Source organism: Mchenga conophoros, linkage group LG13 (assembly GCF_057382185.1).
Source record: "Mchenga conophoros isolate Kocher_MC1m ecotype Shallow Benthic linkage group LG13, M_conophoros_male_GT1.1, whole genome shotgun sequence".
Lineage (NCBI taxonomy): Eukaryota > Metazoa > Chordata > Actinopteri > Cichliformes > Cichlidae > Mchenga > Mchenga conophoros.
Genome location: NC_140538.1, coordinates 28,929,960 through 28,955,649, shown reverse-complemented (window position 1 = coordinate 28,955,649; position 25,690 = coordinate 28,929,960). Strand labels below are relative to the sequence as shown.

The 25,690-nt window shown below is 43.4% G+C and overlaps 1 protein-coding gene and 1 pseudogene across 4 annotated transcripts in view; one reads left to right on the top strand and one right to left on the bottom strand.

The window, feature by feature from the left end:
• Nucleotides 1–25,690, bottom strand: part of LOC146561503 (stromal membrane-associated protein 1-like) — a 152,411-nt gene that overhangs the window by 50,286 nt on the left and 76,435 nt on the right. For all 4 annotated transcript variants that reach the window (XM_085297636.1, XM_085297637.1, XM_085297638.1 and 1 more), the window contains one exon: nucleotides 2,322–2,382. In XM_085297636.1, coding sequence (XP_085153762.1) covers nucleotides 2,322–2,382 — 61 coding nt within the window. The remainder of the gene's footprint in view (nucleotides 1–2,321; nucleotides 2,383–25,690) is intronic.
• LOC146561504 (uncharacterized) lies at nucleotides 8,443–9,980 on the top strand (annotated as a pseudogene).

The following is a 25,690-nucleotide window of genomic DNA, read 5'->3' as shown; positions in this document are numbered from 1 at the left end:
GTAACAGTCCAAAAATGTGTCTAGATTATCCCCCCTTCTAAATTCAAACTATAGCTTTGTGGCTTTTACATGTTGTTGTTGAGTGCTTTATATAAAACCGTCCCAGTTGCTAAACATTACTGGAATATCACAACTTCCCTGGTCTTTAAAACATGTGTAAATATAGTAGCTATATAGTATCTACTATTTTTAACATTTACTTGTTTTACTTGTTAAATCATAACTGGCTTTTTTGTTAACACTTGTATCATTTGTGAATTTATTATTTTCTCTGTTGGTTTTATACTACACCACATGTGTTAGTAGATTGCTGCCCACAGTAGGCATTAAAGTCAGACCGATTGTTGGTCAGACCCCGAGCGCTTTAGAGTCGATACGTGTTTGTTCTTTGCCAATATCAGGGCTTAAAGCAGGGACAAATTATATATTTTGGACATGAATTGAAACTGCTTGTGATTAGACAACAAACAAAACACCAATGGAAGAGACATGTAGAGGATTTTCAGAATCAGTTTTCTGTCTCTTGCTAAATGTTTATGCTTCAATTTGTATCTTTTTTGCATCAGCAGATAGTGGAAATGTCTCTATTTACATAAAAGAAAGAGAAAGTGAAGCAGAATGCAGGAAAGATGAGACAAATATTTATTTTTCTGTAGGATACATTTTCTCATGATATAATCCCAGCTGAGCCAACACATCACTTATTTGAACAAGTTTAATCATGCGCGTGTGGCCTTTGTGTCGTAGTAAATTGATTTTTTTTCAATAATTTATCCACTTCTGGAGTTCAGCGAGATTTCTGTTCATGTCCAAAACTTTAGACATCTCTGTGTTTGGCGTGATTTTGAAGAGTCTTCATTGCGTGACTAAGAATGAGAGAAATCTTGAAGGACATGCGAGGGCTTTAAGATTAGTTAGACACCAAGCAACAAAACTTATGTGGGACTCAGACATCAAATATTGTAATGTTGTATCTGCTGATCCTTCTGCCATCTCTCTCTTCCATGGTTATGAATCTGCATGTAAAAGGGGAAGGGATGCTGCACCACTAAGGGCAAGATGTCCCCACTTCTTCGATGTATTGTCAGTCTGCCCCAGGGCAGCTGTGGCTACAACTGTAGCTTGCCTTCACCAGTGTATGAATGTGAGAGTGAATGAATAGTGGTATTGTAAAGCGCTTTGAGGGGTCCCGAAAAGCACTATATAAATGCAATCCATTATTATTATTACTATTTTTTCTGTATAAGATGCTGAACTGGTAACACAAGCACAATGAATCATGGCCATCCCAGAAATCATGACCCATTTCAGAAACACAATGCGATCGTTGCCAAATGTAAATCCTCGCATTTACATTACATGAAAGGACCGTCCACAGAAAATGCATCACTCGCTGGTTCCTCAGTCTGATACAATTAGGCTGCCGGATTTCAAGTCAAACACAACTTTCAAAGCTTCAAAGAAGCTTTACTCTTTGATGCTTGTCTTTGACGCGTGTGGTTTCTTAACAGCAATATGCAATGTAATGAGTCTACTGATGTGAAACAATCGACTAACTAGCCCATTAGATCACGATGATGATGTGAAAACAAAGACAAGATCCCTGCTTCAGTGCATTTTTCAAATTACTGCAAACTTTTTTACACCACAACATACACTTTTTTCAAAAATCTTTTTTTTTCCCAAATGAAATGTGGTTCCAGGCTACATTCACACATGTACGAGCAGATGTTTTCTATGGGAGAGTTAAAAAAGACAAGCAAGAATATTTACCACAGGCATAATTACACAGTCATATATTGTCCTATAATGATCTAAAACACCAGAACGCTCGAGAATTTTAACCCCTGTATTCAGCTGATGACTCAGTCGAGGATATCCATTTCCTGTGGTTACCACTCACATCACAAAATATCCAGTAAAACCTGCTTCATTTTACTTTGTCTTACATGCTTGATATCTGCATCGGGTACATCAGTGTGTAGACTGTTCGATGGTTTTACCTGTAGGCTTACATGGCTGAAGTCACTGATGCATTAACAGCCAGATGGTATACCAAGTCATCAAAATGTAATGAAAGTCCTCTCTGCATGATCCAAATAAAGCCTGACGGCATGAAACCTCCCTCTGATAACGTCAGACATTACTTAACCTCCAATCATTGCTATATCAATCAAAAAATATTATAACATCTTCCAACTTAAGTAGTTTAACAAACATGTCAGAAGCATTAGGCAGACATTTAAATACAGTTTGACAAGTCAGCATATAGCCTAAGGTTTATTATCCTGTGAGCTGTAAGAAGGCTGTTTATGGCTTACCCAGACCCAGCAGGTCCACGGCTGACTCTGTGCCGTTCTTAGGACTGCCTCTGTACTCTGCCTGTTGAGGAGAACAAAGAGAAAAGAGAAATATATATATAATATTGATATAAAATATAATATTTGATTTGTTCAAGCAGGGTATTTGATCAAAATTATAACATTGCTAGACTGTAGATGGTAATTACATCCATAGAGACTAGACCTTTCACGATTCTGTATAACAATCCAATATTGATCCTTATTAAAAATACTAGATTGGATCATCAATGAGAGCAACTGGCCCTAAGATGAGTAATCTCCTTTTAATGCAGCTATAGTCTGCAAACCTTTTCTACTGCAAGTTTGTCAGGATGACTTTTAGTTAATCATATCCTCATTATATGGGCCATCGAGTACATTCTGTGACTTCCACAGCAGAACCAAGAAGTTGGCATTTTGACTCACCCTACTAACATGACCTCAACAATTCTATTACATTTGATTTCAGTGGAGAGTATGTTGAGTATTGCAGCATCGACAGCGATCAACTCGAAGGAAAATGACGACGGAGGCAAAAATGTCCTTAATATTTTGGGAACTTTATTCCTCATTAACACGCGGCAAAACTTTTCTCATGGGTGCCATTTTCGTTGTGGTATACTTTTTTTTCTTAGGGGCGTGATGACGCAGCATCCGTGCTCTTACAATGAAACAGTGCCTCCTTGTGGTGGCAACTAAAATACTGTCTCTGTTAAACCACAGTAACCATAATGCAGTTAAACACTGTACAACATGAGTACACACAATGAATATCTTAACACCCCCTCTTGTACTCAGGTTGCTGGAATCAAAGAAAAGTTGTACAATAAACGATAAACAGTTGTACAATCTCTACCACACTTCCCTTTTTTTTTTTTCTCTCTCTCTCTTTTTTTTTTCTTTTAAGCACCAAACATAACGTTAGCAAACTTAGCAAGTTTTAGCTTAGAAACAGGTTTGGTCATAACATCTGCAACCATTTCTTCAGTGGTGCAATATAACAGACACATTTTCTCTTCATTTACAATGGACCTTACAAAATGATATTTAATGTCCACATGTTTGCACCTCTGTCGGCTCACAGGGTTTTTAGCCAGGGCAATTGTTCCCTGGTTGTCCTCGTACACTATTGTTTGAGTGTAGCTGTAGTCATCTATACCTTTCAAAAGCTGTTCTAAATATATACACTCTTGCATTGTGGAAGCCAGAGCCATATACTCTGCTTCACAGGTAGAGAGCGCCACAGTGGGCTGTTTCTTGGTCTTCCATGAAACTAAAGAACTGTTGTTACATAGACGTACACAGTAACCAGTAGTGCTGCGTCTGTCGGCAGTATCACCTGCCCAGTCAGCATCACTGTAGGCCACTAGACCCAAATTTTCATCTGTGTTTCTTCTAAAACACAACTTCTTATCTTTGGACCCTTTGAGATATCTCAACACATGTTTCACAGTTCCCCACTGTTCTTCTGTAGGCTCATGGAAATGTTGCGATAACTTGCTTACCACAAAACTCAGGTCAGGACGGGTACCTGATGCAAGGTATATAAGACTGCCTACAGCCTCTCTATACATCCTCACATCTCTTATCTTAGTAGCACCTTCTGTGTAACACAACTTCTGATCACAGGGAGTTCCTCTGGGTTTACAGTTCTGCATGTTAGACCTCATCAGTATCTTGTTGACATAGGTTTCTTGTGACATTGTTACACATCCATCAGACTGAGTGAAATCAATACCCAGAAAATGCTTAAGTCTGCCCAAGTCTTTCATCTTAAATTTGACTGAAAGCATTTCTTTTGCATCCTTCATTACCTTTTCATTGCCAGCAGCAATTATCAGGTCGTCCACCCAGATGATCATAATCACCTTACCATCTTTTGTCTCTTTGGTATAAACACAGTGGTCTGCTGGGTTTTGCCTGAAACTGTTCGCTGTTAGGTATTCATGCAAGATCCTATTCCAGTTACGACCAGATTGTTTTAACCCATACAAGGATTTTTGTAATCTACAGACTAGCCCTTCTCCCTCTTCATAACCTTCTGGCTGATCAATGTAGATTTCATAATCAATGGGAGCGTGTAAATATACTGTCTTCACATCCATTTGATGGAGTAACAGGCTCTCCTGCGCTGCTTTCTGTAACAAAACTCTTATGCTGGTTAAGTTGGCTGTTGGTGAGAATGTCTCTCCATAATCTATCCCCAACTGTTGGCTGTAACCTTTGGCTACGAACCTTGCCTTGTATCGGTCGTTTCCCTCAATGTCACTCTTAACGGAATAAACCCACTTCCCCCCCACTGTTTTCTTTCCCTTTGGCAAAGTGGTTAGGGTAAAAGTGTCATTTTCCCGTAACGAGTGAATTTCTTCATCCATGGCTTTGATCCAGTTCTTTGAGTTAGCTGATTCTATGGCTTCCTTAAATGTGTTTGGGACACCACACACTGCCCTGTAGCAGTAGTCTATGGTAGTGTGGATCTCATCGCCGCCACTGTTGGCAGCTACAAAGTCATTTAAATGTCCCGGTTTTCTTCTCTCCCTAAGAGGATACCTTTTGTTGACAAATCCATCACTTGTCACATTTGTCTCTTTTCGTTCACGCTCATCAGGTATACCACTTTGTGGACTTGTGTCTGTCACAATAGGTTCTGGAACCTCATTGTCCTTGTCACCTTTCTCTGAAGGTCTGTTAGCCATAGGCTGTCTTACTCTGCTACAGTCATCATTTAGTTCTCCCTCATCTGTCTGTGTTTGTCTTTCTACATTTACTTTGCTCACAAACTTAACAAGTCTATGTTTCTGAACTTTCTCAGTTTCAGGGTGGTAAACTAAGTAGGCGGGACTGTTCTTATCATAACCTACAAAGAAACCTTGGTCACATTTTGAATCAAGTTTCCCCTTGTCCTGTTTGTATGCATAGCACACAGACCCAAATTTCTGCATTTTTGACAAGTCTGGCTTTTTACCTGTCAGCATTTGGTAGGGTGTTTTCCCTGTTCGCTTACTAAAGCATCTGTTCCGTGTTACAGCAGCAGTTTGAATGGCATAGTTCCATAGGCATTTCGGTAGCTGACTCTCAATTAGCATGCACTTGCCCATCTCGAAAAGAGTACGCCACCCCCTCTCGGCGGTACCGTTCTGATGGGGTGAGTACGGGGCTGATGTCTCATGCTTAATGCCATTTTTCCTTAACAGGGTTTGGAAATCTCTGCATGTGAACTCTGTCCCATTGTCTGATCTAATGCATTTTACGTTGCCATATGGTGCAACATCCGCTAGAAATTTCTCTGTTGCCTGCACTGTATCAGTTTTCGTCTTCAGGAAATATACAAACACTGAGTTTGAATAATCATCAGTGAATGACTGCACATATTTGTACCCATCAATAGATTCAGTGGCTATCGGACCTGCTAAATCTGTGTGTACCATTTGTAAAGGAGCCTTTGCTCTTGTATCAGGATCTCTGTTTCGGGTTTGTGCAAACTTTCCCTGGATACACACTTCACATTCCTTTTCAGGTCTATCGGTTCTCCCCTTAATCTGCATACCGTTAACCACACCTTGCAATCTTACTACATCTTCATAGTTGCAATGACCTAATATCTCATGCCATGCCTGTATGTCATGACAGGTGTTACACTTATCATTACCCTCAACTTCAGTCTGCAAATAGTACAACTTGCCATACACATGAATGTTAAAGTTAGTACCGTCTTTGTGGGTCAACGTGTCCTGCCCTTGTTTAAAGGTGACTGTTGCTCCTAATGCAGTGGCTGACTTTACAGAGAATATGTTCTGGGGGTATGATGGAATAAACAGCGCATCTTTCAGCGTTGCTTTGCGTCGCTGGCCTGTATTGTCAATCAGGAACACCTCTGCGTCCCCCCTCTGTTGGGCGACGCCTCTGCACTGGGTACCGTCTGCCAGTTCTACGCTGTGTGACTCCGGTCTGAACGCGTCGTCGAAGCTCTTGAACTTGGCGATGCTGTTAATGATGTGTGAGGTAGCCCCAGTGTCCACCAACAGGCCTTTCTCCTCAATGCTGTACGCTGACTGCTGGACTTTGATGTCTACGCCCTTAATCCTGAAGGCATAATCCGACGTTTCTGGTTTGGGTCCGTTGCCGCTTTCCTCTGCGACCTTCCGCGCGCCATCTTGTTTGGCTTTATGTCTACATGTGGTGTCACTGTGTGTGCTGTTTTTGCAATGACTGCACCACGTCCTCCGTCTGCACGCTTTTGCTCGGTGGCCTTTTAGTCCGCACTTGAAACACACAATGTCCTCATCGTTCTTGTTTCTGTATTGTGCGCTGGATCTCGTGTGCTCACGGCCGGTTCTTCCTCCTGTTTTCATTACGTTGTCGCTATACTCCGATGCACTCGACTTTTCAGTGTCTTCGAAACTTCGTAGCTTTGTTTTGAACTCAGCAAATGTCATATCGTCTTTATCGTGGGTAACGTGTATTGCAAATGGCTTAAAATTTTCAGGTAGTCCCTTTAAAACCATAGCAATTAACAATCCATCACCTAAAGTCTCACCCGCATTGCGCAGTGCTGTAATGGCGGCCTCTGCTCTGATGACATAGTCTGTGACAGTCTCTTCCCTCTTTTTCTGAAGCGACGATAGCGTGGTGTACAGGTTGATGATTCGGGGCTTCCCCTTTCCCGCGTAGTAGTCCCTTAGTATTTCTAATGCTCTTCTCCCATTATCAGGGGCATCTCTCATAATCAGTGAGAGGCTTTTATCGTCCAAGAATTGGATTAACTCGGCGTAAGCGTCGGCGTTCTTCTTACCGTCTGCTGCTACTTCAGCCGCGCCGTTCGGTTCCTTCAGAACGGTGTCTTTTAATCCCAACAAGTGCAAATATCCAAGCACCTTAGTTTCCCAAAGTTCATACCTGGTCTCATCTCCGTCAAACATGAGTCGAGGGAGCCTGCTTGCTCCGCGTTGATCCATGTTGCTCTTTAGTCGTTAGCCCGTTATCCGTTTTGGCTCCGGATCTTCATGAGAAAAAACTCTTCTTCGAGTCGGCCACTGGGCCCATAACCTGTTGAGTATTGCAGCATCGACAGCGATCAACTCGAAGGAAAATGACGACGGAGGCAAAAATGTCCTTAATATTTTGGGAACTTTATTCCTCATTAACACGCGGCAAAACTTTTCTCATGGGTGCCATTTTTGTTGTGGTATACTTTTTTTTTTCTTAGGGGCGTGATGACGCAGCATCCGTGCTCTTACAATGAAACAGTGCCTCCTTGTGGTGGCAACTAAAATACTGTCTCTGTTAAACCACAGTAACCATAATGCAGTTAAACACTGTACAACATGAGTACACACAATGAATATCTTAACAGAGTATGATTTCATCTATGGATCCTGAGGCAATTTTGACTGCTACGACACTACATGTGTCACGGACCCAGTTCCAGGGATTCGGGGTCCGTGAACAGTGTGGACTACTATTGTAGTTATTGTTATTATTATTATTATTATTATTATCATTATTGTGGTTGTTGTTATTATGGTTGTGTCTGCTGTCCTGTTTTTTCCGTGTTGGTGTACTGTCAGGTGTTTAGGGGTGTGTGCTTGTGTATGTGAGGGTGCGGTCGTGGCAGGCACTTTTAGGCCTGGTGGGTGTGGCCCTGCCAGCTGACCGGTCCCACCCAGGAATCCACACATACCTGGCGCCGATCAAGCCTCGTCAGAGGAGCTTCAAAACAGTGTGGCTGAGAGCTCCTCGACGCTGGATCGTTGAGTGACTTCCCGTCAGTCTTAAGTGTATTGTGCAAGGTTAGTGCAAGTCTACTGTTAGGTTTTGTACTCACGGCTGCCTTTGGTATGCGTGTTTCCTCAGGAGGAATTGTGGCGACCAGGAGGCAGCACACGGAGAGTACACAGGGAACGGAGACAGAGCACGGAGCACGGGATAAAGGAGAAGACACGGAACGGGAGTTGGGATCGCACGGGGGGATTTATTGTTGTTCGGATTGTCACCACTGTAAATAAACACTGTTGCACTGTAGAGTCCTGCATTTTGGGTCCTCCTTTCCCCACATCCCCACGGTCTGCCAGCAAGACCGTGACAGAACGATCCAGCCATTATGGGCCCAGCGGACTCAAGGACCGTCTCACAGGAGGAATTGCTCGCCCAGCTCTGGAAATACTGTCGGAGCATTATCCAGGCGGCAGATCCACATCAGAGACACTTACAGGTCGTATTTTTTGATTCCTTCTTATCATCAATCACCTCATCTGTGAGCTTTTTGGACATTAAGAGACTAATTTCGATTATAACCACGCTGAGGGAAAGTTCCTGTTTTGAGCTGTTTGGTTTGGGCTGTCCGGGCGAGGAGGATATGGCAACCTCCCTGGGAGCCCTTGCTGCCTATTTCTTTTTTCATAGGCTGATAGCCTCCCCGCCGTCGCTTGCAGCTCGCTTGTTGGACCCTCCATTGCGGGGGAAACGTTTCACACGCCCTCTGCACCTCACCACATCTCCACTCACCTCTGCGGCACCTGCTGAGTCAGCAGACCAAGGACCGGCAGCTCAAAATCACGCAGCTGCTCTCCTGTCCGGCCGGCTGGTGGAACCTCAGCCTGATACGCTGGCCCCGGCATCGTTAAAGAAGCGACGCTTGCGCCGCCGGCGTGCCTCACCGCAGTCAGACTCTAAAACTTTCCAACAGCCGGCTGTGGTGAGTCATATGGACAATTCATCTTCATTCACCTCATCTGTTTATTCACGGGACTGTGTGAAAGCTAACCTCATAGCACAGCCAGCTGCCCAGCCTGTAGCCGTAGCACAGCCAGCTGCCCAGCCTGTAGCCGTAGCACAGCCAGTCCAGTCAGCCTCTCGTCTTCATCCTCAGTTGGAGGCTGATATGCCTGCTGGAACTACCCTGCCATTATGTCACCCGCCTGTTGTTTCTACATCGCTGTCCAGTCTACCACGAGTAGCTGCCGCACCATTATCACCTCCGCCCTTTGCAGCTACTTCTCCACCAGCGTCCCATCAGACTGCAGCGACCGCAGAACTCTCGACTTCACCATCCACATCTCCCGCTCGACCGTCATCTTCGCCACCTGCAGCTTCCGCATCGCCATCTTCACCTCCGGATCAACGACCATCTATACCCGCGTCGCAGCCGGAGGAGCGGCTCAGCGAGCGGGAGGAGCCCGCATCGCCAGCTGTGGAGCTCAGCGAGCCGGAGGAGCTCAGCATGCCCGAGCGGGAGCTCAGCGAGCGGGAGGAGCCCGCGTCGCCAGCTGTGGAGCTCAGCGAGCCGGAGGAGCTCAGCATGCCCGAGCAGGAGCAGCTCAGCGAGCCGGAGCAGGAGCAGCTCAGCATGCCCGAGCCGGAGGAGCTCAGCATGCCCGAGCCGGAGGAGCTCAGCGAGCCACCAGCAGAGGAGCTCAGCGAGCCACCAGCAAAGGAGCTCAGCGAGCCACCAGCAGAGGAGCTCAGCGAGCCGCCAGCCGCGGAGGGGCTCTCGCTGCCAGCCGCGGAGGGGCTCTCGCTGCCAGCCGAGGAGGGACCCGCTCAGCCGGAGGTCAGCGAACCGGAGGGACCTCCACGTCTAGCGCGGCCTCCACGCCATCCACGTCCAGTGCGTCCACGTCAGCGACCGGTGCGTCATAGACCATGTGCCACGCCTCGCTGTTGCTCACCGGAGCAGCGACGTTGCCATCGGACCCGTGGCAGGCCACCAGAACCGTTCCGCCGCCACCGGACCCGTGGCAGGCCGCCGGAGGAGCAGCGCCGCCGCCACCGGACCCGTGGCAGGCCACCAGAACCGTTCCGCCGCCACCGGACCCGTGGCAGGCCGCCGGAGGAGGAGCAGCGCCGCCGCCACCGGATCCGTGGCAGGCCGCCTGAAGCGTTCCGCTTCCATCATGGGGGTTGGAGGTAGGCCGCCCGAACTGTTTTCCCACCACTGCCTGACCCGTAGCGAGTTTTGCCTGCTTGCGGTCCACTGGGTCGGCCGCAAGAACTGTTGTTCCCACCATGGCAGTGGTTGGACATTTGAACTGGGGTTTTGGGGCCCTCCGTCCGGGACCCCCCGCTGCCCGCCCGGGGTTGGTTGTACTGTGGTTTTTGTTTTGTTTTTGTTTTTGGGTCGTCGGGTGCCGACCCTTAGAGGGGGGGTACTGTCACGGACCCAGTTCCAGGGATTCGGGGTCCGTGAGCAGTGTGGACTACTATTGTAGTTATTATTATTATTATTATTATTATCATCATTATTGTGGTTGTTGTTATTATGGTTGTGTCTGCTGTCCTGTTTTTTCCGTGTTGGTGTACTGTCAGGTGTTTAGGGGTGTGTGCTTGTGTATGTGAGGGTGCGGTCGTGGCAGGCACTTTTAGGCCTGGTGGGTGTGGCCCTGCCAGCTGACCGGTCCCACCCAGGAATCCACACACACCTGGCGCCGATCAAGCCTCGTCAGAGGAGCTTCAAAACAGTGTGGCTGAGAGCTCCTCGACGCTGGATCGTTGAGTGACTTCCCGTCAGTCTTAAGTGTATTGTGCAAGGTTAGTGCAAGTCTACTGTTAGGTTTTGTACTCACGGCTGCCTTTGGTATGCGTGTTTCCTCAGGAGGAATTGTGGCGACCAGGAGGCAGCACACGGAGAGTACACAGGGAACGGAGACAGAGCACGGAGCACGGGATAAAGGAGAAGACACGGAACGGGAGTTGGGATCGCACGGGGGGATTTATTGTTGTTCGGATTGTCACCACTGTAAATAAACACTGTTGCACTGTAGAGTCCTGCATTTTGGGTCCTCCTTTCCCCACATCCCCACGGTCTGCCAGCGAGACCGTGACAACATGAAGTGTTTGATGCTTTAATGACTTACTAGCCTGCATATATGCACGGGCTGATGTAATGTACATTCCTGCTGGCAGGATCAGTTGCTAAATGTTGTGTTTCACAAAGTGAAGCAGTGAATCAGCAAAAGAAAGGAATTAATCCCAACTTAAGAGAATAAGGTTTGTGGTGCAGCTCAATATGTATTATATTGAGATATGTTTTAGGAATGTATCTTACAATCACTGAACTTAATTGGAGAGAAACTGTCCTGGTCCAGGTGAGTGCGGGGTTTTTCCACTCTGCTGGGCTCCACCTTCAGGCAGAGACTCCAATCAGCTTTCACACCTGATTCCAATCAAGTCACCAGCATATAAGACCAGCGCTCACAACAGACCTCTGCCAGATCTACTGCTAACTCACGTTAGTGCTACGCCGCCAAGCCCTTGTGAGAGCCTCTTAACAATTGCATTTCTCCTCACCGTGTTTTCTTTGTCATAGGACCCACCTGGCCGTCACGCTTCACAAGCTGAACTACACTCATCTCCGCCTGGACACTGGTTCTGTCATCTGGTTGCTTCCTTATCATCATAAGACTCCACCTGCCTGCCTCCCTGCCAGGTCCCTTGCTCCAAGTATATTCTGGACCCTCTCTGGACACTCCTCACCCGGACCCCCTTGGACACCCCCTCCTCACATGACACTTTCACCTGCAACGCGTAAGCCCAAAACACCACAGTCTAATCCTTTGGCTACGATTCACTAGACCGCTACTGACTGCCTGTCTCTTCTCATTATAGTGACTGTGTACCTCCACCCAAGCCGCTGCCCCTTTTTCCATTCCCAGGATCCGTCTATGAAATCTTGCACCTAGTCATAGCACTCAGAGTTTCATGTTCATAGTTTGGCCTCACAGTTCTCAGTTCATAGCTTCCACAGTTCATAGCATTCATAGTTTCCTGCTTTGTAATTTAACTAGGTACTGTAAATAAAGCACTGTGTTCATGCCCGTTTTGCCTCCCCTCTGTGTCTGCATTTGAGTCCACACCCACAGCCTGGCCCTCTCGGCCGTAACAGAAACAACTGTCAGAACGCATTTTCCTACAGAATTACTTGGTATCTGTGGCAGCAGAGTCAGTTTTTGTTAGCTGTTGGGTTTTGGTTTAGACAGATGTTAAATATTCAGAAACTAGAGGATGTTACCTTTCAAATAATGTCCTAAAAATTTCCTTTAAAAGCCTTCAATTCATCCTAAATGCTCTAGAGTGTACTGACAGATACTAGAAAGAAATTACATATTTCCCCGATATTGGCTTCTCTTCATTGGCTCCCTGTGAAATCCAGAATCAAATTTAAAATCATTCTCCTCATATATAAGGTCTTAAATAATTAGCCCCCATCTTATCTTACATACTATTGTACTGTATCACCCCAATAGAGCACTTTGCTCTCAGTCTGCTGGCTGACTTGTACGGGTACTTAAAAGTAGAATGACAGGCAGCGTAAGTAAGTATTCTAGTGTCATGCGAGGCCATCTTTCCGACTTCTAAAGCCTGGCTAAAGTTGGTGTTGGGTCTGTGTTTCCACAAGCCCCGCTAATTCTAGAGACTTATTCATCATGAAGAAAACAAGACAGTCGATCGATCAATCACTTGCACAAGGGAGGCCTGTGTCCACCACGAAAATGACCTCGACGACGACCTCCCTTGCTGCCCTTTTTATTGAGACACAGTTCACACAAACCACTTCAGAACAAAGCCACGCCCACATGGTTCTAAGACAAGGCATTGTATGTATATGTGTGAACTTCTGTATTTAAGTGTGTGTGTGTGTGTGTGTGTGTGTGTGTGTGTGTGTGTCAGACCTCCTGCTGACCAAAGGGTCGTAAACGCAGGAAGCTTACATCAAAAGAAGCAGATCTTCCAGATAGGATGTATCTGCAATAAAACATTACAGCCCCCCATCCAGAACCTCGAGAATTTGGGGGGGAAGGACAGTGGAATTTCTTTCATCAGAGTTGGCAAGCATAAAAATGACAACATTTAACAATTCACTCTAACAGTTGGGTCATTGTAAACAGGACAAAGATCCCAGGCATGATTGGGGTGATACAGTACAATGGTATGTCGGTCATCCAAGTAAAGAAATTCCAATATGGAGACTGAGGGAGTGACTTGAATGAGAGACAAAAATGTTTCTCCCACTAAAGAATCAACATTCTGGAATACAAAGAAAGATTCTTGGCACCAAGGCTCAGGAAATACAGGTTATACACTATCTGAAAGGCTCTTGGTCCAATCCCCTGGCTGCTCCAGTGTGTATGCCAAAGTGCCCTTGGGCAACATACTGAACCCCAAGTTGCTCTCTGATGCGCACGAATGTTAGATAGACAGCAATTGGACGTAGAAGAAAGGCTGGTATCAATAGGCGTCAATGGGTGAATGAGGGATGCTGTATAAAGCACTTTGAGTAGTCGAGTAGAATAGAAAAGCACTGTGTAAGAACCAGGCCAGTTACGACTATCTCCCACAGCAGCAATTCTACAACAAAAGAAAAAAAAGAATCAAGGCGTTGGAAAGTCTAAGCCAGGGGTCTCAAACTCCAGTCCTCGAGGCCCGGTATCCTGAAACCTTTCCATGTGTCCCTGTTGCAACACCTGAATAAAATTAGTAGGTCCTTAGCAAGAGTATAGAACTTGACTGCATGCTAAAGTGGCAACCCCTAACCCTACTCAAGTAAATCTAAGTAAATGTAAGTGTTTGGAAAAATGTACTTCTTAAAGTACTTGTATTACACCATGTTCATTCACTCATGAGCTGCTGTGACATGAATCAAATGGCTGAACTGCCACCTCAGCATGCAGTCAAGTTCTATCTAAGCTATATAATTATGGGCTGTTATTAGATTTTCATGCTTGTTTCTGCATTCTGGCTTAGTTTTTGTTAAATCAATACCAACAGTGTAACATGTTATATGTTGTTCATTTCAGGTTTTATTCGCTTTATTTTAAGAGCTTGTAAAAAACGAGATATTTGTTATGTCCTGACATATAAAACCCCAGAACAGAGAAGACGAATTTTAACACAAGTTCTATTGGCCGTGATGGTGGCCATGTCCACAAGATGCACAGCATCATTTTTGGCATAATGTTTCTCGCATCATCATTCCTTAAGCTCTTTCATGGCCTCTATTCAATCAGCCTGTCATATTTTAGAAGTTTATCAGGGATATACTACCTTGGTGATATTGGTTACTGATATGTAATCGTGCTAATTTAGCTTTAAACCTGATAAGTTGAGCAGAATTGGAAAGTAGTGCAGGTAGGAGAAGAAGACAAGGAAAGCGGCTAATGAAAGAACGACAGCAAGGAAGAGAAAGATGGGGATTAATGTTCAGGGAAGACACAAGAGTGAAGGGGTGTGGAGACAGACAGTGGAACATCGGAGAAAAAGAAGTGGTGAGAGAGAGAGAGTCTAAAAGGGTAATGCATGGGCCAAGAGAGATCTACAACACTGGTAACAAACCCAATTGGCCCCCCAACAAAAGATCGATGGAGCACATTCGATTCTATGTTGTTCCAATCCAAGGCAATGAAAACAATTACCGTGTCCATGCCTAATCAGGAATGCATTGGCTGTAAATTGATGTGTGTTGGGACTGCAGCAAAGTGTGAACAGCAGCGCATGAACTGCAGAAGGAAGGAGCATCTCTGTACAGCAGCCAGAGGTTGGACTGTGCAATGCATTCATATTGGGAAACAGTAAAGGACCATTCTAGGGAATTTTTAAGGAAAAGCAATAATGAAACTAAGGTTGAGGAATACATATTAGTAAGATTCACTTAAGTTAGTGGCCAATAACTGCATGATAAATTTCTGTACAGTTAGAAATGTTGAAAATTTCTATTAAAAAATCCTCCCAGTTTATCTTATGAGATAAATCTTAAATCAATATAAAAGAATAAAAAGGGGATTGGGGAGGTGGGAGGCAGCAAATGGTGACAGAGTAAACAGAGAAAACACTGTAAATAATGGATTGAAAAAAGAAAAAACAATTCAAACCAAAAACCAAAAACCAAAATCTACGGTGGCCCTGAGAGGTCAAGGGCACTGCAACTTAAGAAAACACCTGCAAAAGCTAACAAAACAGAAATAAAGCACAACAAGAGTGTTTCTGGGGCAACGTTAATGTGACAGAAACTACAACATGAGAAGGATTCACTGAAACGATCCATTGGTGTTGTGACAGAAAAAGATGCAGGTAATGTATGTTTTAATTGCACGAGTCACACAGTACTGTAGCTACATGTTTGCTATTAGCCGTTTATTGCTAGCTTGTCACTTTCGCAGCTGTTTTGGACCCAAAACATTCAGTCTATTGTGTTTTTGGTGCAGATTTTTATAATTTCCAATACTTTTTATTCACCTTCTGTTGTGTTTCGTGTGCTTTTGCAGAGCTTTTCTTTCTTCTCATGTGGCATTTTCTTAAATTGCAGTTTGACCTCTCAAGGCCACCATTAATTAAATTCTCATCACTTTTGCAAATTTGTTAATTGGTTTATTTATTTATTTATTTATTCAAAGAACTTAATATAAAGAAGACCCTTATGTCAAATTTTGCTCTGCAACAGCAAATGGTGAGGCAACTGGGATTCAGCATTTTTTTAACAAAGTGTACCATACTTAATTAAAAGCTTATTCAATTTAGTTTGAAAATGCAACTGGAAGGTTCTCAGGATTTTTCTTGTGTTGATAAAATGCTTGTTTTGTGTGCTTTTAGGATTGCTAACGATGAACCCTCTAGTTGTCAAAGAGTATTATTTTTCCGTATTAACCGCACTATGTATATTAAAGCAATGTGGGAAAAAGAAGGTAATTTGTCAATTATAGAGGAGTGTTGGGGCCACGCATGCAAGATACAGTGGGCTACCACTGAGTCTAATGTTTGGCGTGAATTTTGCTGAAGAAAGCATCAGGAAATTTTTCATCACACCTGCTCAACAAACATATCGGGGAACTGGTGACAAATGTTGGAGATGTGGGGGAGATGGTTTCTATATCTTTTGGGATTGCAAAGTTATTCGCCAGTATTGGTCTCTAATCCATGAACATCTACAAAATGTTTTTTCATTTGTTTTTCCTTTAACCTTTGAGACCATATTTTTGTGTAATGTACCAGTGGATAAACTGAATTCCAATGATAGAAGACTCTTGTATATCCTACTGGCTGCAAGTAAGAAGCCCCTTACGAGGAGAGGGCTTAAGCCTGAACCACCAACGATGGAAGATTGGATACATTCTGTACAAGAGATCTATACGATGGAACAATTGTCATTTTCTCTTAAACTTCAGAGGAATACCTTTTGCAGAATATGGTCTAAATGGACATGTTAAGCCTGTGAGGTGTGATTTTTTTATGAACCATGCTTTTTTTTTTTACGTTAAAGCCCTGAGTATTATGTGAACTTACCTGCCTTGCTACCTCCTAACGCAAGTCTTTTTATTCTTTTCTCTCATCTTTTTTCTCTTTTTTTCTCTTTTTTCTTTTCAATTATAATCTAAAAAATGTGAAAGCAAAGAGTGTAAAAAGCCATACCACTGTTATGTTCAATTGCTTTCTCAATAAAAGAGATAATGATAAAATACAAATATAAAAAAAACCCGCTCACACCTCACAGACGGCAGCTTACAGTCCTGCGTAAAGATGAAAGTGACTTCGTACAGCCCCGGTCTGCAGAAGCTGTGTGCAGAGGTTAGGAGCAGGAGTCCCATTGTAAACATACCACGGCAGACCCGACAACGTTTGCATGAACATGCTTTACAGCTTCTCTTTATTAACCACTTTTCACACACGGTTGCTGTACACATGCAGCTGGCTTTAGCTTTCCAGCACACAGCCCGACACATAACACAACAGCAGAGAGAGCGCAGACTTTAAGGCGGCAAAGCCTGATTGCAGATGACGCTCAGGTGCGACCACCTCTCCTGCAGCGGCACTGCAGGCCACGCCCCGCCATACACATTAACCAGGTAAAATAAATATTTATGCAGATATTTTGCAAATATTTATTATTCACTTTTTTCCGATTATTTTTAAAATTCAGGTCAAGGCTCTACATGCTCCGAAAGCCCAAAGGCGATATAAGGATCAGTTTTTGTTTGCGACATGGATAATTTAAGTTCAGCTTTTTAATTCATTTAAGAGAGACCTTCAACTGGATGTTTTTATTTTTTGTTATAATTTTTTAAGAGTTCAAAATGTGTTCATTAAATAAATAAAATTGCATTTACTTTGTAGCCTTTCATGGATTTCATAAGCAACACACTATAGTTGTTTATACAAAGCATAAAGGTAAAAAACAATGTGTGTAGTGTTATCTTCATTTTAGATGTCAAAAAGGATTTGCGGCTCCCAGTGTTTTCTTTTCCGTGCAAACCGGGTCCAAATGGCTCTTTGGGTCTTAAAGGTTGCTGACCCCGGGGCTTAACAGCATCAGTATGTTGTAGATTCAGTCAAGATCTAATATGATCTAAAATATTTGTCATCAAAGCTGTATATTATCAAATTTACACAGAAAAACAGATCGAACTTTAGTCTTAAATTCTCTTAAGTCCATCACGGGCCTTTGCAAGAAGACAGCAACAAGTGAGCGTGTTACTGTATGCCTGTCCATTTGATTTCAGAGCATGCAGAGTGTGACAAAATTGAGACTACATAGCCTTTCAATGCTACATCCCACACAGCAGCTGTGAAACAGAGAAGAAATAAATAAGGAAATCCTAAATATCACTGTGGGTGAAAAGCTTAAATTTTCTTCTGTATATTCAGAAGGATTTGGAAAGACATGCTGCCAAAATTTGTGGCCTAACGCTTGACAGTCACGCAGAGCATTCCTGCCCACAATCTGGTTATGGAGAAACGAGTATCCCTTGTAATTAGTTATCTGAGGTGACACAAAGTGATGCAGCTGACAGATGGCCAGCGACAGACTGTGACTGGCTGTCAGGGTCAGCTGTGTTTGAAGAGAGAATGTGGAATTGGAAGGGAGACGCCAATCGATAACCAGCCCCCCAAACAGGTGAATAGAGTCTTTCCTTGATGGCGATGGCAGTTTGAATGAAATGCACCAAGCAAACTAAACTCTCTTATGGCTGCTGTCAAATCAGATCACCTGTCAAATACACACCAGTCAAAGCCACCATCTGACGGCTGTCACACGGAACGTCTGCGCTGGGGCGCAGCCTGCTGTAAGTTCCTCCCTGATGTACTCAACAGACAAGCCAAGTGACAGTGAAGCACTGCCTGCTCAGTCTAATCTACCTCCCTTTAACAAGAAGTTGCTGAGTAAAAACAGACACAACATGTCAGCGCAAGGTCCAGTTTAGCGGCTTTGTTGCAACTTTCGATCAAGCTGAGCGATGTTAAACAGCCAAAATGAAGCCACACAACAAAAGAGTGCTGTTATTCTCCTGGAAGAGGTCCTTTGTCCTGTGAGCATTGTGTACTGTAGCGCTGTCCTGTTGAAAAACCCAGTTGTTGCCACACAGACGAGGACCCTCAGTCATAATGGACACTCTCTGCAACATCTGGACATAGCCTGCAGCTGTTTAACGACGCTCCATTGTTCCACCGAAGGAAAAAGCACCCCAAATCATTATGGCGCCTCCTCCACTGTGGCGCGTAGAGAACATCTCAGGTGGGATCTGCTTGTCATGCCAGTAACGTTGGGAACCATCAGGACCATTAAGGTTAAGTTTTTTCTCATCAGAGAAGAAAACTTTCTTCCACCTTTCAATACCCCATGTTTGGTGCTTAAAGTCCAAACGGTCAGTTCTGTGGCGTTCAAGGAGACGAGGCCTTTGAAGACGTTTTTGTTTTTGAAGCCCTTGAGTGTCAGATGCCGTCTGATGGTTGTGGGGCTGCAGTTGGCACCACTAACGGCCTCAATTTGGGTCGAGGATCGTCCAGTGTCTTGATGGACAGCCAATTGGTGAAATTCTTTTGGGTCTTCCACTTGACTTTTTGTTCCATAACCCTCAGAATCGTTTAAAATATTCCAAATGACTGTCTTACTGCGTCCCACCTCAGCAGTGATGTCGCGCTGTGAGAGACCCTGCTTATGGAGTTCAACAACCTGACCACGTTCAAAAAAGGAATTTTTTTTTGCCTTTGCCATCAGATTGTCATGACAGTGTGACCACCTGACAGATAATGACAATGAATCCACATTTTTGCACAGATTTGACCTTTCAAAGGCATCAGGTACTGTTTCAATTTAAGCGTTGTTTTCAATAAATTGCACGCTCAAAAAATGTTTTGTCTCACTCCCATTTCTTCTTGTTGCATGTTGAAGGTCTACTTGGAACATTGTTAAGATCCAACCATGCAAAATATGATATTTTTGCCATTTTTTAAATGGTCTTAAACTTTTATCGGGACTGTATGAAGTATCCAAACAACCAGAATTTCTTGTAATTTTTTCAAGTGGTTTTGAACAATTATTAAAGACCAAAAACGTTTTTTTCAAATTTTCAGTCCAGTCCATTTGAGAGGAATTATTATTATTATTATTAATTTATTTACTGTGAGCCACTCAACACTGACCCAGTGAAGTGTTGCGTCTACACATAACAGAAAACGTAGCCGAGAACCCACTTTGAACTGTATCTTTAGGCACTGTGTTACTAGCAGCTGTTGCCAAAAACACAATTTTTTCCCATTTCTTCAGTTAAAGCTACAAAAAAGGCTGAGGTATGCCAAATTACACAAGAACTGGACTGAAGCTCAGTGGTAACAGGTTATGAATGAATCCAAAATGTAAAATTTTTCACACAAATCTTTAAATATGTATGAAGGTGGTCAGGAGAGTCTACACACTCGTCTGTGAAAGCATGCTGGAGGCTCTGTCGTGGTTTGGGGAGACAGTCAGTGGTGTGGGAACCTGCTCAAAACTCATGTAATTATGAACGCAGAACAGTGCCACCAGATTTTGAGCTACCGTGCAATACGATTTGGAAAGCATCTGATTGTCAAAAGCTTGATTTTTCCAGCAGTTATGTCTACAACACACTGCTAATGCTCCTCAGAGCCTGACGTCAACATTATTGAAGCAGTGTTGATTCATTTTGACGACAACAGAACAAAAGGCAGAAACATCCCAAGAAGAGAATCATTCCAGAACCATATCTAACAAAATATAAAGAAATGAAGGTCGGCTCACTACTTCACTGTAACATATATCTTATTTAATATAATATAGTGCATATGTATATAATTTCAAATATAAAATATAGATATATTATACTTTATAATATTTTTATAATATATATATTATATAAACACCAATGACAGCAAGTGCAAAAGGAGACAAAATGTATAAGGCAAAGACCTGGACATGATCTGGGAACGAACTGCCTGAGACTGTGTATGAATATTCATTCACTCGTTGCCTGAAACTGGAGTTAACATTCTCCAGGTACATGCCGCGTTCAAATTACATCAAAGCGTGAAATAATGCTGTTATAGAAAGTGCTTGATGAGGCGATAAGCAGGAGTTGGAAAGCATACCTGGCATTTCCGCTTCTACGCTGAGCTTATATTAAGTGGACAGCACAGGCTGACATCTCAAAGGGAAAACAGCAGATTGTACATGCACACAGAGGCATGACCTTTAGTATTTATGGATGTCTACCATCTTCAGCACAACAGGTCAAACAACGTGCAAGACAGAAAAAAGGGCGCTGCTGTCGGGGCCGCTGAATAACAATGCAATAATGTGCGAATAATGTGGTGTTCGCAATTATATTAAAAGGGCACACGATATAGTTTAGTTTGAAATTAAAATGCTATGGAGATTATTATCCCACTGAACAATGCCTTAAACAGAAAGTTAAATCATCAAGTTTCATCAGAACTACTACATATTTTGGAACAGATTAAATGAATATTGGGAAATAAGTGCAGACAATTAAATATGCAAAACACACCCTTTGCCTACACTGGTTTAACTGCTCGAGGAGCACGGCTCAAAACTCTACTACTCATGTGGAGGGTGTTTGGCTCCAAGCAGCATTTTAAACCTACTGAACCCATCTGTGTAAGAGCACAAACACAGCTGTAAATGTTTACTAGTGTGCATGTAAGTGAGCATATGTTTGCTGTCAGTGGCTTTTTGGGAGCAAATCTTTTCTTCCTTTAATTTATTTATTTTACTTTAAAAAAAATGAGTGGACTCATTCTTGTGTAGCACTCGTCTACTCTACTTGAGCCCCCATTCATACAAGCACTTTCTTTTCCTACATCAAAGTGTTTTCTATCAAATATTCATACTCAGATGAACACATCCGAGAGTAACTTGGGGCTAATATCTTGCCCGAGGACACTTTAACATGACAGGAGCAGCCAGAGATCAAACCGACGACCTTCAGGTTGGTAGATGACCTGCTACTCTCATGAGCAACAGCCACTACTTGAAACAGTGCGTCCCCATGTCTGCCCATGGATCGTGGTCCTAAATATCTAACACAGATTATTCTTTACATACAGTGCAACGAAAAAGTATTTGCCTGATTTCTTTTGCATATTTGTCACACTACACGTCATCTTTCTCGACTTATCATGTTCAAAACTAGGCCTCTGACCTTGACCTTGAGGTCAAAGTAAATGATATTAAAAGATGTCTGAGATTTTTAAAAGATGCACATGTGGTATCAATTTGAAACCCCTAGGTGACATCTTTCTCAAATTTTCATATTCACAAAGTGAACCAACATTTCAGGCTGAAGGGTAAAAAAACTAATTCAGTTGCTGTAACTTCCGAATAAACTCATCGTATATAAACATGAATTTGAGACTCCACACAGGCCGATGACCCGCTGAGAGTGCATTCAGCCACTTTACAGCAGACAGTCTACTGTCCTCTTTCACACGTAGGAGAAGCAGATGAAACAAATGTCTTATCCTAAGAGAAGAGGCAGAGTGAGGTGATGGAGCAAACAAAGAACAAAACAGCACTAAAGAGAGCGAGAGGAAAAGCAAATAGTGTGGAAGGAGACGAGTGGGACGAGATGAAGGCGGGAAATCGGTAGGTGGGGAAAGCGGGAGTGGAAGCGAGCAAGTGAAGGAGAAATAAAGAAGACAAATCCAAGGGATGAGAAACAGAGGACGAATAACAGAACGAGGAAGAATAAACACGAGGAGGCGTACGACACGGCAGTATGCAGCGTAGCCGGCAAGAAGCAGTGAAAGCAAAGATGCAACTACACAGGATGCAGGCCCTGAATTTTGAAAGAATTTTATTTACAAATATAACCCAATCATTATGCTATAGTGTTTGGTATGAAGTCACCAGCAGCAAGGTCAAGAACGACTTTCTATGTGCAAATGAACGATTCAAGGGGACAAAAAAGAAAAAGAAAACCCAAGATGGCAGAGTAGTGCGTATTGTACTGCATCATAATTAGGGCTGCCACGATTACGTCGACTATCAAAATCGTCGACGACTGATTTAATAGTCGACTCGTCGTTTGAAGCTTTGTAAGATCCCAAAAGACGCAGGAATAAGTAGCAGGATTTAAGAGTGTAATAACGGACTGAAACAGAAGATGGCAGCACTGCATGTACAAGGATGCCAGTGCCAGTGTGAGATGCTCGAGAATATACTTCGTTATATTTTAGATAGCAAGGAGTTTATTAAACTTCACCGAAACAATCTGCAAATTTCATTAAAATTTAATAAACTATCATCTTGTCTTTATTTTTAGTTAGCACAGACCTTAAACACTTAAAGCTGTAAGCTAATGATAGTTATATAAGAGCAGATGCTGCTGGTACAATAAGCTGTACGTTTTACGTCCAATGGATGATGATCTGATTAGTCGACTAATCGCAAAAATAATCGGTGACTAGTCGACTATCAAAATAATCGTTTGTGGCAGCCCTAATCATAATGTTGAAAAGTACTAATTTGAATAGTGGCTTTTATTGTATTAGTGATGGAAACTGCCATGTCACCATCAGGAGCAGCAGAGAACATTAGTAGCTGTAGTTATGCTGCTGAGAGTGGATTGTCTTCTTGTGGCTGACAGCTGCCTTATTAACGCTATGAAAGAGAATAATAAAGCTGCCATGATGGGATGAACAAGTGACGCCCAAGACAGACAGCTGCATTAAAGAGAGGAGGAAAAAAAGGGGGGGAAAGGAGAGCCAGAGATGACAGAGGAGGGAAAGAAAGGGAGGACAGAGAGGTCAATTGGGTTAGAGCGGAGCAGGAAAAAACAGGGAGGCGTGCAGGCAGAGTGGAGCAAGGGCCAATTAGTAGGAGAAAGGTGAGTACTGGATGTGAAGGGTGGGGAAGGATGAAGAGGATGAGAAGTTGGAGGGGGGAAAAGATATAAAGGGAAGATAAATGATAGGAAGAGAGGATGACAAAGGAAGGATGGGGATGGAGGAGAAAGATGACATGAAGACTGATGACGAGTAAAGTAATGGAAGAAACAAAAGATGGACAGTTGGGGGAGGAAGAGGAAGAGGAGATGTAGTGAGGTGGAGGAGGAGGGCCAGATGTGTGCGTGAATTATGTCCTTAGAAGTGGAGTGAGGAGAAGCGTGTTGAAAATGCATTATCAACACAGACGGAGGCATCCATATCATAAAGTCAGCAGTCTGCTATCTCTACCCGGAGACACATAACAAAGTCCGTGTGTGTGTGTGTGTGTGTGTGTGTGTGTGTGTGTGAGTGAGAGAGAGTGTGTCTGAGTGGCACCGCAGTAAGTCAGTGGCTGTGAAGTGTGCTCGGCTGCTGCAGTTCCGCACCATTCAACACGATCTGTCACTCAGCTGGTGGCACGAAGGCGCACACTCACACTCTCTCTCTCTCTCTCTCTCACACACACACACACACACACAAAAAGGTTTTGTCACACAGTGAAGATCTTAAGCTGCCACACACGCACCTCTTCCACCCAGTTACATTTATCTGACAGTCATGGAGATACCATTGCATTTAACACACTCACGTGATTAAACACACACTCTTATAGATAAAGGCAAAAACAAACAAATTCAAGTAATGCATACTGATGTGCAAGCACGCAAAACTCACACAAACCAAGCCCAGGGCGCACACACACTCAAAATATATGCATCCACAGAGACACAAACAAAACAACACACACTGGAGCGCTTGAGGAAGGTCACGGTGTGGTCTGACGGTTGATGCATGACGGCGCTGTTCAGGGAAAGAATACCTAATCAAATCACAACCCTGGCAACAAACACACACACACACACACACACACACACACACAGAAAGTCCAATTTAAACAAGGTATCTTCAGGTATTTGGAGAAGTGAATCTGATTTGTCACTAAACAGGAGAGCTTCCAGAGCATCGAGAATCTTGTTAGGCTGTGGTTTTGAGAAAGTGACAGCCAGCATCAAGTTAGATTCTGTTAGATTTAGGGAACACACACACACACACACACACACACACACACACAGCTGCCCAGCTGTTTTTTTAAGCGCAAACTTGATGGGTTGGATTTCTGTTTGCACACACAAACACAAACTCTCACACAGAAGGATTTGTGGAAGCACGGAGAGGCAGGATTTGGATTAGCAAGCTGCCGTTCATGTGGAACACTGCTCCAGACATCTACTGCCCCCCTTTTTGTCCAGTGTTTTTAACCACAGACATCAAAGATGAGTGAAAGTATCTGTCTGTCTGTTAGGGTTTTTCAGTCATTCTCCTGCCTCTTCCCTCTAATATCTGACTCCTACGGTGAAAAAGGAAGGCCGCACTTGCCTCATTTGCAGTAAATAATTGGATTTACAGCAGGTAAAATAACTATTGAACACATCACCGATTTCATGAGTAAAAGTAAATATATTTCTAAAGGTGCTATTGACATGCAATTCTCACCAGATGTCGGTAGCAACCCATCCAGTCTACACATGCAAAGACATCAAATCATAGATGTCCATAAGTTATGTGTCATAATGAGAAATGACACAGGGAAAAAGTCTTGAAAACTTTTAATGAAATGTATTTCTTTGTTGGTGATGACAGCTTCAAGATGCCTCCTAGTCACAGGACTAGAACTAGTCACATGGCATGCTTTTGGTCCAATCTTCCTCCCCTGTGAAAGGGAAGACAAAACGAGTGGCAGGACCCCCCCATTCCCACAAGCCTGGTTCTGCAGGAGGTTTCTTCCTGTTAAAAGGGAGTTTTTCCTTCCCACTGTCGTCAAAATACTTGCTCATCAAAGGTTATATGATTGTTGAGTTTTTCTCTGTGTGTATTATTAGGGTCTACATTACAATATAAGGAGCCTTGAGGCGACTGTTGTTGTGATTTGGTGCTATATAAATAAAATTGAATTGAACTGAATGCAAGTCCTTAAGGTTACATGGGTCCCTTCGATGAATTTTGATTTTTTTGTTTCTTCCATAGATTTTTAGTTGGATTCTGGTGATGTGATTGGCTGGGCCTTTCTAGCAGCCTTATTCTCTTTCTCTGAAACTATCTCAGAGTTTCCCTGACTGTGT